The sequence below is a fragment of the Gadus chalcogrammus genome, chromosome 10 (genome assembly GCF_026213295.1).
Source record: "Gadus chalcogrammus isolate NIFS_2021 chromosome 10, NIFS_Gcha_1.0, whole genome shotgun sequence".
NCBI classification, from domain to species: domain Eukaryota; kingdom Metazoa; phylum Chordata; class Actinopteri; order Gadiformes; family Gadidae; genus Gadus; species Gadus chalcogrammus.
In genome coordinates this window covers 23,106,122-23,121,996 of record NC_079421.1, presented here as the reverse complement: position 1 = coordinate 23,121,996, position 15,875 = coordinate 23,106,122, and the positions used below count along the sequence as shown (strand labels likewise).

The 15,875-nt window shown below is 48.7% G+C and overlaps 4 protein-coding genes across 6 annotated transcripts in view; 2 read left to right on the top strand and 2 right to left on the bottom strand.

The window, feature by feature from the left end:
* Positions 1 to 16: 16 nt before the first annotated feature.
* Positions 17 to 1,874, top strand: LOC130390533 (SLC35A4 upstream open reading frame protein). The gene is made up of 3 exons (XM_056600535.1): positions 17 to 528; positions 749 to 847; positions 1,110 to 1,874. Exons 1-3 carry the CDS (start codon positions 514 to 516, stop codon positions 1,305 to 1,307), a joined length of 312 nt encoding a protein of 103 aa, XP_056456510.1. The 5' UTR covers positions 17 to 513; the 3' UTR covers positions 1,308 to 1,874.
* slc35a4 (solute carrier family 35 member A4) lies at positions 1,785 to 3,203 on the top strand. The gene has a single exon (XM_056600534.1). The coding sequence runs from the start codon at positions 1,785 to 1,787 to the stop codon at positions 2,745 to 2,747; it is 963 nt and encodes a 320-aa protein (XP_056456509.1). The 3' UTR covers positions 2,748 to 3,203.
* si:dkey-201i24.3 (kinesin-like protein KIF15) lies at positions 3,004 to 9,434 on the bottom strand. The gene is made up of 19 exons (XM_056600533.1): positions 9,379 to 9,434; positions 8,517 to 8,582; positions 8,336 to 8,393; positions 8,160 to 8,230; positions 8,014 to 8,061; positions 7,751 to 7,882; positions 7,589 to 7,660; positions 7,432 to 7,514; positions 7,161 to 7,271; positions 6,153 to 6,281; positions 5,925 to 6,061; positions 5,611 to 5,822; positions 5,442 to 5,507; positions 5,226 to 5,352; positions 5,017 to 5,144; positions 4,718 to 4,825; positions 3,902 to 4,069; positions 3,415 to 3,565; positions 3,004 to 3,270 (listed from the first exon to the last, which is right to left on the bottom strand). Exons 2-19 carry the CDS (start codon positions 8,532 to 8,534, stop codon positions 3,200 to 3,202), a joined length of 1,890 nt encoding a protein of 629 aa, XP_056456508.1. The 5' UTR covers positions 8,535 to 8,582; positions 9,379 to 9,434; the 3' UTR covers positions 3,004 to 3,199.
* Positions 9,435 to 13,334: 3,900 nt separating this feature from the next.
* ndst1b (N-deacetylase/N-sulfotransferase (heparan glucosaminyl) 1b) overlaps positions 13,335 to 15,875 on the bottom strand; it is a 49,633-nt gene continuing 47,092 nt past the window's right edge. For all 3 annotated transcript variants that reach the window (XM_056600346.1, XM_056600349.1, XM_056600348.1), the window contains exon 15: positions 13,335 to 15,791. In XM_056600346.1, coding sequence (XP_056456321.1) covers positions 15,672 to 15,791 — 120 coding nt within the window. In that variant the 3' untranslated portion in view covers positions 13,335 to 15,671. The remainder of the gene's footprint in view (positions 15,792 to 15,875) is intronic.

The following is a 15,875-nucleotide window of genomic DNA, read 5'->3' as shown; positions in this document are numbered from 1 at the left end:
AGTTACATGGGTTCAGTGAAGAAAGAGAGGGTGGGACTTTTGATCGAAGGATATCCGTTTCTGTTACAGATAAAGCTTAGCCAAGTTATACCTAAAGAAACAAAATCCATATTTATTTTCATTATCATTTGTTGCGGTGGTTATTGTAATATTCTTATTCTTCACGATCCGGGGATTCTTAACTGTAAGGCTCATAGGAAGTAAGGGACCGGAAGTTGCTTTGCGGTAGACTTAAATAACGGTACAATTCAGGATACTCTCTCCGCCTACGTGAAACTATTTGAATGGACGGAAGTTATTGTGTTTACCTCGGGGAAGCCTACACCATTCGGCTAACTCTTCCGGAAGGGAATTGTATTTTTTTTTATGTACTCATAATACAACATAGCATCGAGTTACTTTAGATATCATTGAACGTTTTAGGTCTTTTCTCTGTCAGGCAAAGGTAGTCGATCACAACATAGTCCATTCCAGGATATATAGTCGAGCCAAGATATCATCACCGTGAGCAAAATGGCGGGTGACAAGGTGAGCAAAGTTTGCGATCATGTTGAGTTAAAAGTTAGGTTTTGTGTGCAATGCCTAACACATATGGCACCATCATTAAGAATAATGGATCTGTTCTAAATGTCAAAGCAAATTGAGTTCAACAACACTATAACCCTTGCAGACAGATGGCCTCGGTGCTTTATGAAGAACCGGAAATCATCATTCGGTGGTAAATACATTTCTGCCCAATTTATTTCAGGACCCTCTGTCCCAGTTAAAGGATCTGAACCACCTGAAGAACCAGCTGGAGGAGATCCAGAGGCGTGTGGAGGACGAGGTGTCCGTAGGGATCCCTCAGGTAAGTTCGTTTCATTATGCTCTTTAGTCCTCAAGTCAGTCCTATTTCATTTAGGTCTTTATTCCTTAAGTCAGTACTATATCATTCTACTCTTTAGTCCTCAGGTCAGTCCTATTTCATAATACTCTTGGGCTCATGCGAGATCCACTGACCTGAAGTAATACATCCCAAAAAAGGCATTTTGTGTGTATTACTGTGTATTGCATTGACAACATATTCAATAGATGAGGCTTAATGCTATGTTGTGTTGTGTGTGTTCCAGGGCGGCTCTCTGCTGGGTTCCCCCTTCCTGAAGGGCTTTCTGGCGGGTTACGTGGTGGCCAAGCTACGGTCCTCGGCTATCTTGGGAGTAGTGCTGGGAACCATGACTGGCATTTTCGCAGCACAGAGCTATCAAGTGCCAAACATTGAGCAGACTGTCAAAGACTATTTAAACAATCTGAAGAAAGGACCCAAGTAGACAGGATTGACAGCTGTCCGACTGTGAGATCGGGGCACGGGATTGGTCCCAGCTGCAGCTGGCTTTCCAGTGACTCGTGGGACAGAAAATAGAATTCCAACGCTACTGGTTAAACTGGGAAATGGATATTATGTTACTGAATCTGGGAATCAAAGCAAATGACCTTACTTTTTGTCTGTGTTCTTTTCTGTCGTGATCATCTCATTATTTATATGCGCGTTAAACGTTTTAAAGACACCAAAGCTTGGAACTCAGGATTTCTTTCCTTGCTTTAGTATTGCAACCTTTTAAAGGTCATTGAAGCCCTTGACTTCAAATATAGATAAAACGCACAAAAGGTTTATTCAAAGAATCAAAGTATATTATATTTGTGATGTTATAGTGGTTACAATGTATAGCTCTATTCGAGGTACACGGATCAACGCCCTCAAATATTAACTTGAGCCTTCATCTGCTGGCAGTAGTACTGTACTGAGGATGATTGCAATGCCCGATGTGGGGCCCCGGACCCCCCCCTGGAGGTGGAGGCTCCAGTGGGGGGTCCTCCTCACGCTGATGACCCTCATCTACGGCTCCCACGCGCCGCTCATCGCCCTCACCAAGGAGGACGGCCGGGTCCCCTTCAGCCCCTCGTCCTGCGTCGTCCTGATGGAGGGGGCCAAGCTCCTGGTCGCCCTGGTCGCGCTGCTCCTGAACGGGGGCGCGGCGGCCCTGGCGACGCCCCCTGCCTCGGGGCTGGTGGCTCCCTACGCCGTCCCCGCCCTGCTCTACGCGCTCAACAACAACCTGGTGGTTCTCATGCAAGCCTACATGGACCCGAGCTCGTACCAGGTCCTCAGCAACCTGAAGATCGCCTCCACCGCCTTGCTGTACTCCTTCTGCCTGGGCAGGCGGCTCCGTCCCGTCCAGTGGTCGGCCCTGGGCCTTCTCATGGGAGCCGGGGTGTGCCACAGCTACAGCAGCCTGCTTTCAGGGGACCTCGAGCAGGCTGCGGCCGACTCGAGTACCAGGCTTCACATCACTGCCTGGGGCCTTTTCCTTATGCTGCTGTACTGCTTTGTCTCCGGGCTGGCCGCCGTCTACACAGAGAGGGTGCTGAAGAGCCAGCAGCTGCCCCTCAGCCTGCAGAACCTTTATTTGTATGCGTTTGGTGTGGCTATCAATGGGGTTACCTATCTCTCCAGTGATACGGGGGAGAAGGGCTTTCTGGAGGGCTACTCGGGGGCTGTGTGGGTCATCATCGCGGGCCAGGCAGCCAACGGCCTGCTGATGTCCGTGGTGCTGAAGCACGGCAGTGGGATCACCAGACTGTTTGTCATCTCCAGCTCCATGCTGGTCAACGCGCTGCTGTCGTGGGCCTTCTTGGGGCTTGAGGTCACTCCTCTGTTTCTCCTACCTGTTACCATGACAGCCTTTGCGGCTTACTTGTATTACAAATAGTGGGTTAGCTTCATGAAGTCCCCCTATGGCATAAGGCTCGGTTTCATTTTTCCTTGCTTTACTCTGTTAAGATTCAAATTGGTGTGTGATCGTGTGTTTCTTTTTTTGTGCCTCTGAAATGTTGGTTTTGTTGTTGGGTTTCAGCAAACTTTGAACATCCTGGTTGAGCTGATCATTGCGGTAGACTTGATTCTACTAAAATTAAACACCCATAATAAATATCCTATTTTATGTATGTCGTACGTCTAGGCTTGGTTATTATAATAATTGCAGTCATTGCCTCACAAGAGGTAAAGCAATGATCAGCTGCCAATATCTAAAAGTTTTGCCTTTTCACTATTTTGTCTCCTTTGCCAAGTTGTCGAACATGCAGTGCAATTTGTTACGGAAAATGTAATTGTAACCTATCAATGACTCAATAAAAATATTTTGCGCTTTTATCTAATTCTTTATTATGATGGAGATGCAAACTCAGCCATTGGGTCACCTCTTGTTGCCAGGGAATCCTTCAGTTCACCTAGAGCTAGGGAACAAAACAACACCCATGAGGGCAGCGTAGATGTCAGGTCGGCTCTGAAGCAGTGCTTCAAGTCCTCCACAACATAACCAACAGGACAGACCGGTCCTAAACCAGCCCCGGCCTGTTCTCAGAGGCCCTCCAGCTCACCCACGCGGTGCGTCTGGTTCTCCTCTTTGAGCTGCTGGTTCTGAGCAGAGAGGTAGACTGCGTCCTGGACAGCCTCCACCAGGAGGGACTGGTACCTCTCCTTCATGGTCCACTTCTGCTCCTCGCTCACCTGGTGGAACACCTGAAACACCTGGACAGGAAGTAGCAGATGGTGGGTGGGACTCCAAGATGAAAACAAGCTAGAAATGATTCATTCATGGGAGAAGTGTTTAGTCATTGAGCAGTAGTTGTACTGTGCAAAGTGTCAGACTGATCCAGACATATGGGGTGAAGGAGCGGGGGGGGGGGGGGGGGGGGTGGGGGCTACAGGCAGTCTGCATACATTAGGGATCAAACCCAGAACCTTTGCCCCCGGAGTCAAACACCCTACCACTACACCATCCGGCCCGGGAATGTAAGTGTAACTTCACTTGGATGAATGTGTTGATATCCTGTAGATGAACGGCTCTGCCCCGCCCCGTCCCACCTGGAGGCTCTCCTCTCTGAAGCGCTGCATGTCCTCCAGGTGACGGCTGTGCAGGTCCTCCAGGTCAACCTCAGCCTGCCGGGCCCCAGCGCGCAGGGCCTCGAGCTGCAGCGTGAGGACCCGCCTCTCGCCCGCCACCACCAGCAGCTCCCGCTGGACGCCGTCAGCCTGGAGGGAGGGGGGGGGGACCAGGGTCAGCCTGGAGGGAGGGGGGGGGGAGACCAGGGGTCAGCCTGGAGGGAGGGGGGACCAGTCCCTCCTTCAGAGTGGGGGTCCCTCCTTCAGAGTGGGGGGTGGGGATCCCTCCTTCAGAGTGGGGGGGGGATCCCTCCTTCAGAGTGGGGGGGGATCCCTCCTTCAGAGTGGGGGGGGATCCCTCCTTCAGAGTGGGGGTCCCTCCTTCAGACTGGGGATCCCTCCTTCCAGGGATGACCAGAAGTGCAATGGGTGGCATAATTGCCATCCATCCATCCATCCATCCATCCATCCATCCATCCATCCATCCATCCATCCATCCATACATACATAAAGGGCAAAACATTTGAAATGGGTGATGGGGTGCTGGCCGGTTCCCCACAGGGCGAGTCCAGACATTCAGTCACTCAGAACCATAAATGCCAGCACCAGCATAGAAACCTGCAGTGATAATTCGACACAGAAGTACGATTTGGCCATAAGAGTTGTAGTAGAGATGTTGCTATCCTCTCTCTAAGCTATCAACGTCTGATATATTTGTGGAGCGATTTCCCTGCGGTGTGGAATCCTCTGGAGTAAAGATACCAGCATGATGGATCATGCTGTTCATGCTGCCCGTACCTTTTCCTGCTTCAGTTCTTCTTCCATCTTCTCCAGCTCCTCCTGGATTAATTCTTCATGGTCCTCCTGGGTTTGTCTCCGTCGTTCCAGTGCACGGCCGTACTCCAGCTGAAACATTCAGGGAAGTTGGCCAAACAAAAGTCTTCAAAAGACAAGGGTGGGAAACAGTATCTATACCGAAATACAAAACAGCGTTGGTCAAACAAAACAAGAGCTTTGTGTTGGATAATACATTTTGTGTGTAGAGTAAATCAATATTATATTGAAATATTGATTTGATGTTTGACTCTGTTATGCACCGGTTGAGAGGAATCCATTTTTTCCACGGATGCGGATCCGCTCTTCTTCATCTCATCGTCGAGGGATTCTCTCAGCTGTTGGATACGAGTCACCCTCTCCTGCACTTGTTCCACGCTCCCTTTGCCCTCTGCGAGGAAGAACAACACATACTAGTCATATCATCCAGTCTCCATAGCCCTACTTTAATCAGATCTTCGTAGCATGCTACCTGTGGTATGTGCCTTCATTTCCTGCCTCAACTGGTCCTGTAGATATTTAATTTGTTCCGTGGTCTCTTGGTAATCTGCACCGCGATCACCAGATGGGCGCCGTTTGTTTGTTGCAGATTTCCATTCCTGCCGCCATAAGCCACTCAGTGAGTCAATATGCTAGTAGTGTTGTGGTAGCAAACACAGAGTAACCACAATAACTCTCGGACAAACACCTTGATTTTGTTCTTTAACTTCTCAGACATTTCCAGCCTCTTCTCCCATGACTGATCCTTCACCATCTGGCAGAGAGGAGACATTGCCTTGTTGGGGTCGTGAAGTCAAACCAGGAAAGGTACAAGGATGAGTCCTAATACTCATAAGATCCACCCGATCACAACAAACCTGCAGGATCTTGATGAGCTCTGCGAGCCTGAGGGCGTTGTCCCTATCTTGTTCCTCTGGTGACATCATCGTTTTCCTCAGCCCCTGCATCTGAAGTCGTAGCTCTTGCTCCGTAACCCTTGGACACCAGTGGCCATAGGTTGCCGTGGTTACCAGACCCTGCACCCGTTGGGCCAGAGCTAAGGCTGAAGGAACCTCAGTATCCAGAAGAGCTGGTGGCCATAGTAAAGGTATGAAAAAAAAGAAAGAAGTTGATACGTATGTGCTCATGTTGGTCTTCAGAGTATATGATTGTCTGATCATTGACCTCTGACCTTGCGGAGGGATGCAATACAGAAGGCACGTCATGCCGCTCTCTCTGAGGGCGTCCGTTAGGAGAAAGGGGAGGAGGTGGTTGCTGGTTCGCGTCCCAAGCTCCATCTGCTCCACAGTCTTTACCAGTGGGCTGACTCTAATGGGAGCAGTGGTTGGTTAGCCGAGGTAAACAATGAACAACTTGTTATTTAGAGACAGCCCCCCAGGGGTCCGAGGGACCGGCCCACCCTCTGAGGTCCGTCCGGCTCGCTCCCCCTGCCAGGCCCACCAGCTGCAGGCGGCCCCGGCAGAACCCTGGCTCCGCCCCCTCCAGGCTCAGCTCGCGCTCCGATTGGACCGAGAACAGGAAGCTACACCTGCACAGACACACACACACACACACACAGACACACACATATAGACACACAGACACACACGCACACACATATAGACACACAGACACACACACACACACAGACACACACATATAGACACACAGACACACACGCACACACATATAGACACACAGACACACACACAGACACACATACACACAGCAACACAGACACACACACACACACACACACACATATAGACACACAGCAACACAGACACACACACACACACACACACAGAAAGACACAGACACACAGCAACACAGACACAACCACACACACAGCAACACATACACAAACACACACAGATAGACACACAGACACACAGATAGACACACAGCAACAGACACACAGATAGACACACACACACACACAGACACACAGACACAAAAACACACACACACACACACAGATAGACACAAAGACTCACACACACTGTGTTGAACGTATTCCACGTGCACTACTACACTGAACAATGACAGTGGATTACTGAATCCACATCAAACATTACTCTGTGATCAAGCTCTCTTAGAAATCAGCTGAAGGACAGCAGACCATTTTTTAAATGCTGTCATCGTAGGACAAACCCAAGCGCCACTCAACACACTAATTATCTGTCTGCTGCTGAGTGGTAGACTACTACTCACTAGTCTAGTCTTCTTCCCGTGCACTGGTTCATAACACTAGCTGACCCATAAGGAGTGGCCCCTGGGTTCATCCTATACTGGGGCATCTGTGTAGGGTCTACAGGGTCTGTGGATACCAGACAGCATCGCCGGGTCTGTGTTAATGAACAGATTCATGGTTGGATAACCCAGAGCTTGGCTGGCTCTGTGATAATAACGGAGTGAGTGCTCTGACCTGCTGGAGACGGGGGCGGCCGTGTCCGCCAGCCTCCTCCTGCCCGTCTCGTACAGAGCGTACGCCTCCTCGGCCGAGCCCACCGTCACCTCACACACCCCGTCCACCAGGCTGACACCAAGAGAAGCAGCGGCACAAGAACAGAGCGACCGGATGGTGACAAAGAGACCCATTTACATCCTCATCACGCTCCACAATGTGTGTTGCATCAAGGTGGTGTTGTATTGCGATCGGTGTGTGTGTGTGCGACATCACCGTCCTTCAGACCTACCATCCGAGGACAGGGTGATGAAAGGGGTTTAGATCGTGTCTTTCAGGGTTCAGGAGATCCAGAGTGCTGTCATCTGGATAGAACTGTCCACAAAGTGTTAGACGTTTGAAAGCCCTCTGCAGTGGATGGTAACCTGGTGTGTTGCTGGGAGACGCACCTGAACGAAGGATACTGCATTGAACGTTGTCGATTTCACCTTTGAAATGTGGCTGAACAACATCTTCAGAACCTATGATGGAGTATGATATTAATTAGTAATTCAGTTAGAGTCTGTTCAGTCCTTTTGAATATTTATAAATTGGCACCATTTGTTTGTTACATATTTGATGATGTCATCGTCAATCGATACGCCGGATTTGCCAGTCCTGTGGATTCCACCAATCAGCAGCGTTCCAGTGTAACCGCAGGAGACCAGCTCGGCAAGAGGCTGCAGGATCTCTGGCTCAACTTGCTGCAGAACAACAGAACAACAGCGAGAAACCCCTCCAGTACAGCAGCAACCAGTCAGGAAGACTCTTTAGAGCTGTTCATATGGAGCATGTGGTCAAGTATAAATCATTGCTGGCCATGCATTATACATACCTCTAGTGTTTCCAGAGTCACAGCCTGATCAAACGAAAAAGACGATTCCTAATTTCAAAGAAGTCCAAAAAAAACATTTGAACATGAAGCTTTTCAGTGAACAAACGACTGTTGATTGATTGGAGGGGCTGGGCTGACCGGTGTACCTCTTTCCCCCCCAACATGTAGTCCACCGTACGGCCGTCCTCTCTGATGACACAACTGCTTCCAGCTGCGTCTGTTAACAACAAAGGGAAATGGTGCACATTATAAAAGATTAAAGCTGAAATCCCGGAGGGGTAATGGCTCAAAGTTTCACAGATTTAACAGGAGATAAACTTACCTGGGAATTGCATGAGCACAACACCCACTTTCACCGTTGCAACACGAACAGTTTCCTCCTGTAGGGAGGGGGAAAAGTAATCAAAAAATGCTTCAGACAAATCGACTTGAATTGCAAGTTATGTCATCACACACTTGTACGCATCATATGGTGCGAATGACTGTTTTCTGTTGGTACTTACAGGTATATCCATGTTCATAACGGATAAGAGCTGTTGCCGTTGCACTCCGCAGTACTGCCAGTGGCTCTGTGGGTTAATTACAAAGGTTTGAATCATTAATGACCTGGAGTCCACTTTCTGAGTCATGGGGATACAGTTACCAAAGTACGTTACAAAACGAGCCCAGCCTAACCCTAACCCTAACCCTAACCCTAACCCTAACCATGGCATTGGACTCCTTCTTAAAAATACTCAGTATGTTTTCCTTGAAATGTTCCTAATCTCCTATCGATGCACAACATGTTATGTAGGGTTGAAGCAAGTTATGATGTGCATTGTAATCACTTCATCATCCTTGAAAGACGACCGCAGCCATAAGAGTACAAAGAGTGCTGGGAATGGCCTTGTCAGCTCGTTTCATGTGGTCAACTCTTGCATTTTCTTGCCGATGCATATGCAAAAATGAACAGCACTGAATCATCAGATGATGATTCAGTGATGATTCAGTGCTGTTCAGTGGTATTGTAGCCTTGGGAACTTCCCCAGAGAGATAGCTGTGAATGTATATGATATATCTATATAATATGGAGAAATGTACCTGTGTTACATCATGCTAGAAAACCCACAAAATAGCAATACGAGATAGCCAAACACTTCTTTATTTTCTTAATTAATATCATAACATATCACACTAGTTATACTTCTGTAAAAAGTTAGAGCTATTTTCATTACACTCAGCCCGTTCCACACGTACAATAACTTCTTTACTCATTCATTCATTTATTTAAAAGCTGATAAACAGGTTCCAGTTTAGGTTAACTCTTCTCTGTATGGCTGGAAATATTTGGGCACAAAGGGTTCAATAACTCGAAGGCAAACCCACCGATACGAGCAGGAAAATCCAGAAATAACAGACTAGAAACAACAAGAACGGTCCACGTCATCAACAGCATTCTTCTGACAGGCCCAGGGTGGAAGGCAGTGCGTCACATGGACCATACAGCCGCCATCTTGGGGGCGTGCCCTCTTAGAACCATGAGCGGGCTAACCACTTTCCACTGACCTTCTCAGATTACACAGCGGCTGCATACGTGGACTGACATTGAGGGCGTCTGTACGTAATGGTGCCTCACTGTGGGGCCACTCTCGTCTACACCTGCTCCTCTGATTGGGGCTCAGACAGGCCAGAGCTCTGAGCTCAGGGGGGCCGGGGGTCCGGGGGTCTGGGGGTACGCCATCTGAGGGCTGGGAGGGAGGAGGGGTCGAGAGGAAGAAGGAGGAGGCAGAGCAGTGTTCCTCCGGTGGAGGTCCTGTGAGATGTTGCAGGGGTTACTGTGAATACTTTACACTAAGTGGGTGGTTATTGTTATATTGGGTATGATCAATTGTACATCTTTCCAATAAGAGGATACCGCTTTAACTTTAGAGGGGGTTTACAACAATAGGAACCACTGAGGTAGAGGACTTTAAGGAAACGTTATTGTCTGCTGTGACAGACTGGGAGCTCTTGAGAGAATAGTGTAGAATAGTGTCTGCGGGATTGGATGAACAGCACAGCAGCTTCCCCTTCATTCTGATAGAGACACGGTGACCTTGAGTGACGGAGAGCTTCTGTGCACTACATGTCTCCAGGGTAAAGTTAACATGAAACCATTCATTATATTGATTGCACCATCGACACTGTCCTCTAAACACTCCCACCACTATTGCAAATCAAATCCGGAAGGTCGGGTAAATCCACATCCCTACACCCGATCCCTCTCCCGTTAGCAACTGGGTTCTATCCTGTTACATGGACTGCTCAGTCACTACCCTTCTGAAGAGGCATTAGCTGAAACAATGGAGGGCAAGGTAGCCTCGCACACGTCTCTCTGGTTCGGGAATGGGGGGGTGGCCATCGGGAGCTCAGCAAATCAGCACATCCGGCATTCCAACTCCTGAGGCAGAAAGGGGTTGGTTAGGGTTAGGGGGTTAACCCAGCCCAGGGGCTGCCCAGGTGTGGCGTCTCTGTGGGTTAAGTTAGGGTTATAGGGTTGGGGTTAACCCTAGCCCTATAGCTCATCAGCTGCCCCCGGGGCGTCTCTGTGGGTTAAGGTTAGGGTTATAGGGTTGGGGTTAACCCTAGCCTTATAGCTCGGTACCTCCCACTCACTCGCTCTGCTCCATCTGTTCCTTCAGGCTCTGCAGGTCGGGCTCTGAAGGACTGATTGAACGGGGGGAACTGGGAATACTGCTGAAGGAACGGAAATTAACTGTGATTTACTGAGCACACGTCAACATCCATTTATTAATGAGTTTCATGGCCCAAATACCCCAGGTCCACAAGCGGTGTGTGCTGGCATTCGGACGGACCGTTGACACTTCTGTACAGAAGGAGCTTTTCCATGTGCTTTTCCTCACTGACATCCGCAACATCTTCCCGTTTGGGAAACCTGTCATTACAAGTACAATAATGATAAATGACATTATAAGGAGATATGATAAATTATACAAACGACATCACTTTGAAGACACTGTGAATCAGGGTACTCGTTCCCATGTTGTGACATTTACACGAAGCGTCGAGGATGTCTTGACAGTGTTACTGTTTTCATCAGTCATTGAGAAGTGACATGCCGCTCATTCATACAGATCTACCAGTTCCCTTAGTTAAAAAAAACGAAACGTTCAAAGAGAAGCGATCTTGTACACAAGATGAACTTGAACATGGATTGGCAGCTCCACAAAGTATCAAAGCCTAGTATACAATTCCCTCCTAGCCAGCCTGTTAGGATGTGTTTTTCATTTCACTCCTACTACCTCAAAACGGGTTGCCCCCTCCTGTTATTAAGTCCCTCTGATCCTTATTCTCCTTCATGGAGACTGGTTCGTTCATCACAGCCACAGGCAGGCCAGGGTTACCCGTGCATCAAACACACGACTGTTGGAGCTTATTGTCAGACAGACGACGACAACGGGGGGAAAGAGGGAGCCTCCACACCCTCACCCCTAACAATGGTACCGAGGAAAACCAACAATTGTTGGGAAAGCAAATTAGAAAGGGAAGTACGTAGTCCTATCGCGTTATTACAATTAATTATAGTGATTTTTTTCCTGTTCATCAGGCCACTTGAAAACCAACGCCGGAGTGAAGTGTTTTCATTTGTCATGGACGGAATAGAAAAGGGCATTGGGTTTTATGAGATACTCTACATGAATATCATAATTGGATTTAACCACATTATAATTTCCAAACCAAATAGGCCTGCATTGTTAGAGTGAAACCACAGGAACCCGTTAAGAACGATCTACGGTTCATTTTATCACTGAGATTCGTCTCTGAAGATGAATTTGCATCATAGTTCTTCCAATTAAAAGGGGAACTACATTAAGTGGTCAATTCCTTTTTCAATAGACAACACCGGTCAGACAAACAATACCCTATACTATTTAAAATGATAAACATCCAACAATGCAATAACAGAAATAGAATTCGCTGTAGGTTAAATATAAATTGATTAATAATTTGTCTGTTTTTAGCCCTTGTTGACACACTCAAAGAAAGGACCAACTGACTGGTACATTTTATTTTAAAGTTCATCTGCTTTGTTTGTTTGGGTGCAAACAAGTGCATATAATCTAATGGAGTCTAAATAAGTAACCTATCAAATTACTGTAGCAACATGAAATTCCATTGAAACAAAGTAGGAGAAAGGACAGACCCACAATTTGTACGGACGTTCATCTAACAAATGCTGCACTGCTATTGGCCGACTGAGCAACGTGTTGCTAGAGGCCGACTCCGACCAAATGGAATCTATATCAGCAGTGTAGGTACGGTGCCAAGCGTACAAGACACACAGGCTGCGAAAGAAGACTGCTATTGGTTGAAGCCACAGGGGAGCCATGCATCAGCTTGGCCCAGCTTCAGAGGGCAGCGTCCGAGGGGTCAGGGAAGAAGCAGCCCTCTAAGCACGCTATGAAGAGTTCTGCACAACGCTGACCTGAATCCCTCGAAGAGGAGAGCTGAACGCAGTCAGGCACCACGTCACAGCCCTCCCTGAAGCCTGATGGGGGGCTATCGATTTATAAAAGAGGAGTGTGGGTTACAACATGCTGGATGAATCACAAGAAGCCTGGTTTAGAAACTCTACAGAAAGTTCACTTCTCTGCAATTTGAACCAGAAACAGTGCCGCCTACAGCAAGGGAGGGGAAGTGCGGTCTACAACAGCAGACAGACAGATAGTACGGTCTACAACAGACAGGCAGACAGGTAGTACGGTCTACAACAGCAGACAGGCAGTATGGTCTACAACAGCAGACAGACAGGTAGTACGGTCTACAACAGACAGACAGGCAGTATGGTCTACAACAGCAGACAGACAGGCAGTACAGTCTACAACAGACAGACAGGCAGTACGGTCTACAACAGACAGGCAGTACGGTCTCAACAGACAGACAGTACGGTCTACAACAGACAGGCAGTACGGTCTCAACAGACAGACAGGCCGTACGGTCTACAACAGACAGACAGGCCGTACGGTCTCAACAGACAGACAGGCCGTACGGTCTGCAACAGACAGACAGGCCGTACGGTCTGCAACAGACAGGCAGGCCGTACGGTCTGCAACAGACAGGCAGGCCGTACGGTCTGCAACAGACAGGCAGGCCGTACCGTCTGCCACAGACAGGCAGGCCGTACGGTCTGCAACAGACAGGCAGGCCGTACGGTCTGCAACAGACAGGCAGGCCGTACGGTCTGCAACAGACAGACAGGCCGTACGGTCTACAACAGACAGACAGGCCGTACGGTCTGCAACAGACAGGCAGGCCGTACGGTCTGCTAGGTAAGGTGTCCATGGCCAGCTCAGATCTTAGTCGCGTGATAAGAGATGGCTCCATTTGACAACGTCATTGCAGCATGGGTCCAACTTTAGGATTTGTTTTAGAAAACTTAATGAGGTAATATTTAATTTGAATTTGTTAACCATGAATACCTCAATACATTTGCAAGGCCCCATTTGCTGTGCTCAAACAGCAATGATCAGATGACAGTGTGTGTATAATTGCAGGAGGAAAGCATCCAAAAAAAGAAGAAAAAAGCAATTACTGAAAAATACAGTGGTGTTTTATTTGCAAATTAAAAAGCACCGACAATATTAGTTACACTGTAAAAATTATCGACAACAATTACAAATCTGTATCATACAGTCCATACTGGGATTAGTACCATCGTTGCTGTTATGCGTTTGTATCACTTTAATACTTTATATGGAGAGATCCGGTAGCACTGTACAACAGTTGGCAGTGAGTGGATGTGAGCCGGGGATGTGTCATTTCAACGCACGCGGTAATGGACCCAACACGCCCTCGCCCTTTAATACAGCTCTGACATTTCACACCGGGGAGTTGATAGGGCACGGCGGCCCACAGAACACATTCATCAACTCGGGATACCAACCATTGCATATTATGTACAATACAAAGGAAGGAAATGAAAGGACAAATATGTGCATTGTTATTCCGTCGGGTACGCTGTACAAAACTATTGCGGTGAGAGCAGCTCCTCTACGTCTAGGCATCGCATCTTGTTGTTCGAGGCGGTTCCTCCGCACTGACTTTCATACTGTGGGTTCGCCTCGCAGCAGCGCCTTCACTTCTGGCCCTCCCGAAATAATTAAATAATAAAAACCCAATTTGTTGAAATGAACCATGGGCTGTATGGGGCAACATGTACGCGTTTCCTAAATTAAACCGTGGTATGGACAGCATGGAGCCGTATGTACATCCCATCTCGTCTCTCCCAGACCGTTAACATAGCTAGCTAGGGTTATCTTCACAGACAGCATCAGCGTCCACTCTGAGTGTGCTTCCCGTTACCAGAGAGCTTTAAATATTGTGCTTTCATCGTTTTGTCAGTTACCGTCTTTAGCCAATTCCGTGGTCATGAAAATGACTAAAGGGAAAGTCAAAGCAACAGTTTAACCCATCGAGGCAAGGACACACCTAGTCCCTTGTTCGCTGAATCATGTATGGTACATTCTACAACAATGTGTCACCAACATCATAGAAAAGTTATTACAAATAAACTCTGAGTAAAAAAAAAAAAAAATCTATCATAAAAAAAAAATAAAGGAAATAAAACCAACAACGACCAAACAAACTAAAGTTTTATCTGATGTCCACGTGGTAATGTTTTATTCAGGATTCCGTCATCCTGGCACTTGTATTTGCAATAACTAGAATTCTACCAAGGCAACCAATCCCAGCCAATCGCCAGCTGTCTCGGGCTCCTCCCACAGGTCCTCAACCAACCAGAAGGCATCTTTAACTCCTGCCCCACCCCCTCTCCTCTCCTCCAATCACAGCCCTCACCCATGTCTGTACTTTATGCGTTGCTCGCATCTGTTCCTAATGTGACACGAAACCCAATGGAGAGAGAGAGTGGGAGGCGTCTGTCGGTCGGTTCAGGGGTCAGGGGTCAGGGGTCATGACACCGACCTCGGCCTCCGCCCATCTCCACGCTGGCCCCCCCCACACCCGCTCAGTCCGGCTCCTCCTTGCTTTGATTCCTTGAGACAGTGACCAGGAGAAGGCCTGACGCACCATACGATGGTCAGGTTAGTGGTTTTACGTGTGTGTGTGTGTGTGTGTGTGTGTGTGTGTGTGTGTGTGTGTGTGTGTGTGTGTGTGTGTGTGTGTGTGTGTGTGTGTGTGTGTGTGTGTGTGTGTGTGTGTGTGTGTGTGTGTGTGTGTGTGTTGGGGGAAGTTCCCATGATTCACTGTCTTCCTCTGTGTGTCTCGGGGACTTTTCAGAGTCGTGGAGGTACAGTCCTGCTCCAGGTCCAGGTCCAGGTCCAGGTCCAGGTCCTGCTCCAGCTCCAGGTCCTGCTCCAGGTCCAGGTCCTGCTCCAGGTCCTGCTCCAGGTCCAGGTCCTGCTCCAGACCCTGTCCCCCCTCATCCCAGAACAGGGTCCTCGCTGCTGAACTCAACAGCTGTCAGCTGTAGCCCCCCCCACGCTGTCGCCGCGATCTCGTGTCCCTCCGATCTCAGCCAGGGAATCTGAAGTGTCCATCGGGGGGGGGGGGGCTTATGGCTGGGCGCTGGTCCATCTCCATCCTCTTCAGGACCACCTCCTCCACGGGGAGGTGGGGGGGGGCACCGCAGCGAGGCCGCCGGCGGAGAGGGAGGGGGGCTACCTGCTGTGGACCAGCTCCTCTCTGAGCCAGCTGGGCAGCGGCTGGCCCATCCGGTACAGCAGCTTGGACAGCTCTATGTTGTGGTCCCGGTAGTACTCCCTGAGGAACGCCTGGGCCTGGGCAGAGCCAAGCGGCAAATCACCCCATTACAGCGGAATGCCTCGTTAGTGCCCCAATTAAAATGTGTATGTTACATTAAA

Coding starts and splice junctions, on each gene's coding strand:
- slc35a4 (XM_056600534.1), top strand. CDS start 1,785: ATGATTGCAATGCCCGATGTGGGGCCCCGGACCCCCCCCTGGAGGTGG.
- si:dkey-201i24.3 (XM_056600533.1), bottom strand. Junction 5,508..5,610: donor AGCTCATCAAGATCCTGCAG/GTTTGTTGTGAT, acceptor CCTCTCTGCCAG/ATGGTGAAGGATCAGTCATG. Junction 4,826..5,016: donor AAATGGATTCCTCTCAACCG/GTGCATAACAGA, acceptor TGAATGTTTCAG/CTGGAGTACGGCCGTGCACT.
- LOC130390533 (XM_056600535.1), top strand. Junction 848..1,109: donor TGTCCGTAGGGATCCCTCAG/GTAAGTTCGTTT, acceptor TGTGTGTTCCAG/GGCGGCTCTCTGCTGGGTTC.